The following is a 7,121-nucleotide window of genomic DNA, read 5'->3' on the forward strand; positions in this document are numbered from 1 at the left end:
TCAAGCATCTGAATATAAGTTATTTCCACACATGCCAACTGTCATTCATGCAACTATGGGGACCTTGTGTGATTTGTAATGTTTCCACTACCCCGAGTACAATTACTAACTGATTGTTCATCATTCTTGACTGGTTGCTTACTATTTCTCACTAGTTGTTTAGCATTTCTGACTGGCTCTATGGGAAAATGTTACCGTCCAAATTCACAATCTAGAAAATATCCTGTCCTAGGTCCTGTACGATTCAAAACAGCCCTTCAAAATTGGAGAGCAGCTACGGTGCAGCTCTAAAGCAGCCTAGAAGAGAATGCAGCAAAGGGGAGAACTGGAACAGCAAGGGGGATGGCTGGTGAACAGCATGGAGCAACAAAAGGGAGCTGGAGAGGACCTCTCAAGGCAATTCCTTATACAAGAGGGGTGGGGGTTTCCCAAGAACAAAAATATGTCAGCAAGTGTTGAGTGAGGGGACTTGAGGGGGTAAGTATTTGGACTCCGCATGATAAGTGGTGCAGAAGGGCCCAAAACTGAAGCATGCATTGCCAGCGTCCCAAGGAAATCTCCACATAACAAGTTAACTCTCCCAAATCTCGGTTACCACTAGTCACACAGAAGGAGAGGTACCCTTTGATGTCCTTTTTGTTTGGACCTTTGCAAGGATCACGTTTAAGTTAGTGCTATTACGGAGCATGCATAATTTCAATGTGACCACAAGGAAAGGGAGTAACACAGGAGGTTAAAGAGGAATGACTTTACAAGATCACAGCTTTCTTAGTTGAGGATGAGACATAACACTCCACGTAGTGGCATGAAAGGATTGCCCATATCAGCTGCAACACTATTTCACAAATGCAGAAGACTGATGTGGTGAATGAATTGGCAAAGACATTGAATTATGTCTTGATGATTCAGATCAGAGGAATTGAAGAGCCGATGTCCTTTGTGATGCAAAGGGAAAGGTAGCATGGAGATCAGCCATGAGCAAGATGGAGCCCATTTTAAAGAATCACAGTTGCAACTTGGCAAACAGACTATTCAGATGAAAAGCTTTTGACACCAGGTAGTTTCACAAGGCTAAGTACAAGTCCAAAATCACTTTGGACAAGTACAGGGGCCAAGGGCTATGCACATGCAAGAGAAGTTGACTACCATGAAGCTTCTGCCCTGATGACCGGGATGTCCACAATTCAGACTGCCACAGCAATCTGCACTTTCAAATGAGGACATAAGAGAAAGAAGTCTATGTGGAGCAGCCACAAGGATTTGCAAGGCATTGTACGAGCTGTACAGGCCAAGAGCTTCGTATTAGTTTTTTAGCGGCAAACCTGTGGTCCATTTCACTTATTGTTGCATGTCATCTTGTTGCTCGGCAAGAAGCAATTGTTAATTGCCTGTATCTTTGACAAAAGCTGAGTATAGACAAGCTTGCATTGCTGTTTGTGAGACTGTGTGACACAGATTCATTTTCACGAGCTTGGATGTTCTTTAGGGGGATGCGATACTGATCGCATTGACTCATATTTGCTGTTATCCCTGCTGAAGAATCCAGATGTATTGAGTTACAAGTCTTGAACCACTCCTCTTGTTTGACATATCCATTACCTATTGTGTCACAGAGTGAGCTTCACAATGCTCGATAACCACAAAAAGTGCTTCACCTTTGACGAGACTGGTTTCCGATGAGCTGATCTATTACAACGGTTCTTTTCACTTACGAGCAACAAGTTTTTATAATGTGAAAGATCCATGGCATGATTACTCTTTCAATGGGACGTACACAACGGACACGACTGGAAGATCATCCAACAAGTTATGTAATGACTCTTTTCTTAGACATGAAACACTCACAGAAGTGTCATGGGTACATTGGATGACACAACTCCCCCGAAAACGCATGTCTTCACCAACATTGACTTCTAGATTTATACAAGCAATTATGTATGCAATATCTGCACCATTTTCATATAGTAAACATTTCACGTTCTGAGTACAGCTTATGTCATTTCAAGAGTTCCAAGCTACTGGTACTTAAAGGTCTAGAACTGAGGTGATTCTCTGCTCCTCGACTTCCTTCCGACGTTTGGGTGATTTAAGAATCATACAAAGTAATCCTGTATACACAATCTTCGTCATTTTCATATGCCCCGGGGCTACATAATTGAAATAAAAGAAAAAAGTGCTTCTCAGCAAGAGAGCATTTTGAGCGCTTAGTGTTATTTGCAAGTGGTGGTGAGCCGTAAAGCCTAAACTTGGACAGCTGGATAGTTTAGGAGTGGCAATCGTCATGACAAACCATTTGAACGCTACTCGTCACAGATAAATTTCATATTCAAATGTTGAGAATTGCAGCAATGCGACACGTCGGGCAAATTCTTCATTATCGCAAGGACCCACCAACTGGAGTGTCTTCAATTCAATCGTTTTACTTCATAGAAGGCAGCTATCGTACCCACACCACCAGTGGCACCAACAACGAGCACGCATTTGGAAGAGCTGGACTTATTATTGGGGACATCCGACGTCTCATCTACGGACTCGCTGACAGCGGGATCAACACCAGCTTGAGTGGCTCTGGGGAGGCCCAAGGGCAAGTCGTTGGGGAAGGAAACTCTCTTCTGTGGGAGCGCTGAAGATCGGTAAAGAGCCCAAGTCGCGCCATGGTTAAACTGGATGTGGGTGCTACGGCTGATGGTGGAGGAGTGAGAGATGCATGAGCTGAAGGAATGAGGGATATAAGGGGAAGAAACAAGGGAACCGAGAGCAGACATGGGAGCTATGATGAGGAAGCTCACGTGAGTGAAGTGTTCCTTAGATTGAGAAGGTGACAGTTGAGTGAAATAGGTACCCGAAACAGCAGATAAATAATGCTTGAGAAATGCAAGAACAAATAATATCGAGAAAACCCCCCGATTGAATAGTGAATGAAAAGATAGTGAGTCGAGGATTGTTTGTTGTTTGATCTATGGCCACAATCATAGTCTCCTTATGGCTAATCTCTTCCACGTAATTGTGGACGAAAATGGGTGGAGAGAGAGCCTCCTTCATCCTACTAGGGACCCCACTTTGCTCCTGCACAACTTAACCGTACCTAGTTCCTAGAAGTAACGGATCTCGAAGCAGCAATAGACTCGGGTTGCATCACTCGTCCCTATGTCATGCCACTGCACCTTCTCTTGCTTCTCCAGAATTCAAGAATGGGCGGGCGAGGTTAGGAGTATTTTGGGCAAGGCTTGTGGGTGGAGGCTGGAGAAAGTGCCAACCCTTTCACACTTGTTGCATTGTTTCTTCTTTTTTTTTAAACCTCATTTTTAGGAGCTTTGTGAAGATCATACATGTAGACAGAGAGCACAACATAAGTGTACCTAGTTTTCAGAAGCAACAGACTAGCGTGCAATGCTCGTCCCATTGTCACCACTGGACCCTCTCTTGAATTTCTCAGAAGCTTCTCCAGAATTCAAAAATGGGCGGGAGTGGTGGGTGACCTTAACTGTATGTTGGTGGGTGGAGGTTGGAGAAAGTGCCATCTAGCAAGCCCTTCACACTTGTTACCTTGGTTCTTCCTTTCTTTTAAACCTCATTTTTAGGAGCTTTGTGAAGATGTAGAGAGAGAGGATCGAGTTCTAGAGAGAGAGATCAATGTTAATTATATATAGTATAATTAAAACCTCATTTTAGGGAGCTTCGTGAAGGTGACACATAGAGAGAGAGAGAGAGAGAGAGAGAGAGAGAGAGAGAGAGAGAGAGCATCGATATATAGTATAGATGGGTTATCCATGCAAGAGGAGCTTGCCATTTACATATAGGATCCTCTAGCTCAATAACTCCTTTGGCAGCTAAATTCTTGGGCAATGGCATAGTTAGTAACTAAAGCTCAAAGTTGACTAGTCTATGGTGGTGTGGAAAATGTAGATATTATCTAGGGATGCATGGCATGCAAATATTTGTACACCAATTTTCATCCACAATAAGGTGGAAACAATGTTGGGAAAAAGAAGAAGCTCTCAACTGGTAAGGAAATCGAGAAATTTGAGATTCCTCCAAAAATTGACCAGCAATATAACTAAAAAGTCCAGTATTCTAACGACTGGTTTCCTATTGAGACTGACAATCCAATCACCAATTTGAAATTTTAACCAACTGGATGCTAAGAGGAGGCTTCTTTTTCTCAAACCCTGAGTGGAAGGGAGTAGTTCATATGGGTTATCAATGCAAGGCTATGGAGAGGAGCTTGCCATTTACATAAAGGACCCTCTATCTCAATAAATCTTGGCACGTGAGATGCAAACATTCATGCAATTCAAGATCACAATGATCATCTACTATGATAATGACTGCAATTGGTCTTCTCATGAAGCTATGGCAAAGCTCAATCAACATTTACATATGCATATGCCTATACCTATGTAGAATGACAATCGCATAGTCTAGTCATATGATATATGCACAAAATCATATGAAGAACTTGACTAGCATGTGAAATCCTTACACACGAATTAGTATCGTTTGTTTAATTTGTGGAAAGAAATGATGCTACAAGCACAATTTCAGTTTTCAAATGTCAAAGGCTTTTAGCAACATGCCATTTGCAAGCACACAAAAAATGTACAAATTTCAAAACATTGGCCACAAATGCCATAATTGTTTACAATGGGTAAGGTATTGTAAACATAATGCACAAACAAGTCATTAAAACAATGATGATGCCATAAAAAATGTTTTTTTAGTCTGTGACAATCCGTTGTGCAACATAAAATCAAAACTATAATGTTATTGAAAAAACCTTGCAAAACGAAATTATAGCTCTAATGCTTTTTAAACTTAATATGGCAACTCCCTCTACAATGAGGATGACATTAGTGATAAACTCACATTAGCTAACTCTTTCATGAGCACTAAATCTTTTTTGAAGGAAAATGCAAAATTAGCTCACAAATAAGCATTTCTCAACAAATAATGTGCATTATGGTGCAATGACTTTTAACATACATAGTGAAGATAATCATCATCAAAGACACTTAATAGATGTATTAGCTCACAGCAACTTTGCAACCAATCAGGCATAGTATAGAAGAGAATCTCCAATGAGAAAATACAATTAAGTCCAAGTGTCCATGGAATTTTCCAAACAATCTAGGGATTAAAGCCTCTTCAAGAGCCTATATCATTATAACAAGGCACCTTCTTGGTAACAATGTAGTACAGTCTCAATATGACATCTCTTCTCAGTAACTCAAAATTCTCAACAAGTTAGAAACTTCAACAATGATACAGTCTTTAAAATGTCATGGTATAGCCATAATTCATTGTCACGCTTGATTTCACTACATGCCCACATGAGTCACATTTGTAACATGCAATTATTGCTAAATAGACGCACATTTGTAGCATATGATTATTGCTCAACAGATGCTTTATGCACATTTAAAAAATATGCTTATTGCTTACCATAGCATTCAACCCCTAGATCATGCTGTATAAAAGCCTATCGCTGACAAATCAACAATTATGTGATGTTGTGTTTTCCAAATGTTATTTAATGACAATCCACAATTGACCTTTTTCACCATTGTTATAAATACATGTTTAATCATAATTGACCTTGTTCAATATTGCTATAAATACACGTTTGAAGATGCATGGCCATTTTCTATTCATGAATCAAGTGGCCTTGATCTCACCACCACTTCATTATCTAGTGCCTACAAAATCTTTGATCCCAGTTGGCACAATCGTAAAGATTACCACTCATGCCAGAGTACTCATAGTTTGATTGTTGTTTTATGTACAAAAATATGGTTTAAGCTTTTTCTGAATAGCATCGCACTGCTTTCTCTTAGCACAGTTTTGTCCTCACTTTGCAAGGTGAGAGGGGGAAGAGTAAATAAGTTGCTCATTTTTAATAATTTTGTTTGTAACTTGGCTACATATTATAGTAATCAAAAAATAATCTTTCTCAAATGATTTTTTTATGCTTTCTTTTTTGATGATTTTGCTCTCTTGTCAAAATATTAAATTAAAGGAAATGGTTTATTTCCACCCTTAACTTATGAAGTTCAATTTAAGAGGGGGTAAATGTAAATTTCATGGCAGTGTGTGCATAGTGAGAGTAGTAAAATGGTATGTCACTATGTGGACTTAATCTTAGTGTGAATTGACTTAAGGAAAACCTAAGAGTTTTACAAGTACCTTTTCTTTCTTATACATGAGGATACTGTTCATTGCATCTTCTTGTGTGGGTGTCTCCCCTCCTCTCTCACCCTCATTTTCAACAATAATAGATCCTAGCTGGTGAGCATCAAGGGGGCATCAAGGTTGAGTTGTGAGCATTTACCTCAAATGGAAGCATCTTGTCTACTTTGATGACCATGATTTTCGTATATGGAATTGAAGGCTAGTGTACATTTGATGGAAAAGAATTGTTGGGCATAGTTTTAAGTGTTGAGAAATGCACCAAAAAAGTACGAGAAACTTCGAAATGAAACATGATGATGATGATGAATGATTTGGAAGATGATTTCTTGTTCACTTACAGAAACTTTTATCATACCACACATAAACTATGGTAGATGAGTTGAAGAGAATTTTGGTGTGAAGATGGATAGTAAGGTGCTCTTGAGGAAGCAATTGGAGTCCAAAGATTCAATTGCAACATATGTGGGATGATTTTGAGACCTTATGCAACAACCTCCTTTATTACTATTAAACTATTGACCCTTTACCACATTAAGATTGTTTGGCTCAATCATAGGATAGTATTTAGTTGGTCTTCGTCTTTTAACATTTATAATATCCTACAATTAGTGAAGTTGACTATGATTTATAGCTACTAGTCAACCTGAGTAATGGGTTCTACCTATTTTGAGACACCAAACAAGGCTTACTTATGAACGGGTATTCTTATCTACATAAAGCTACCATATTGATTGGATAAATTTCATGAATGATGTAGATACTAGCAACCTACCAAAAGCACTAATAACTTGGCAACATTGTGTGTGCCCTTAAGTGTTGGTTATTCAATAGAAGCCTAGTTGCCACCATCGATTATCACTCGAAGGTAGAAGACTTTGTTAAGTCTTGTTAGACCTTAGCATAAGCTAAGGCATAGATGAGCTGCTATAGAT

General features: G+C 39.4%; 1 protein-coding gene across 2 annotated transcripts in view; it reads right to left on the reverse strand.

Annotated features, from left to right (window-relative positions):
* The window catches only part of LOC147902922 (uncharacterized protein At5g02240-like), a 55,465-nt gene extending 52,627 nt beyond the window's left edge, over positions 1 to 2,838 (reverse strand). The window contains exon 1 of one of the 2 annotated variants that reach the window (XM_087373316.1): positions 2,447 to 2,838. In XM_087373316.1, coding sequence (XP_087229442.1) covers positions 2,447 to 2,765 — 319 coding nt within the window. In that variant the 5' untranslated portion in view covers positions 2,766 to 2,838. The remainder of the gene's footprint in view (positions 1 to 2,446) is intronic. The other variant, XM_087373317.1, reaches the window with a different exon arrangement.
* Between the last annotated feature and the right edge of the window lie 4,283 nt (positions 2,839 to 7,121).

Source organism: Dipteris shenzhenensis, chromosome 4 (assembly GCF_047967505.1).
Source record: "Dipteris shenzhenensis isolate YYH24624 ecotype China chromosome 4, Dip_SZ_1.0, whole genome shotgun sequence".
In the NCBI taxonomy this organism is placed as follows: Eukaryota; Viridiplantae; Streptophyta; class Polypodiopsida; order Gleicheniales; family Dipteridaceae; genus Dipteris; species Dipteris shenzhenensis.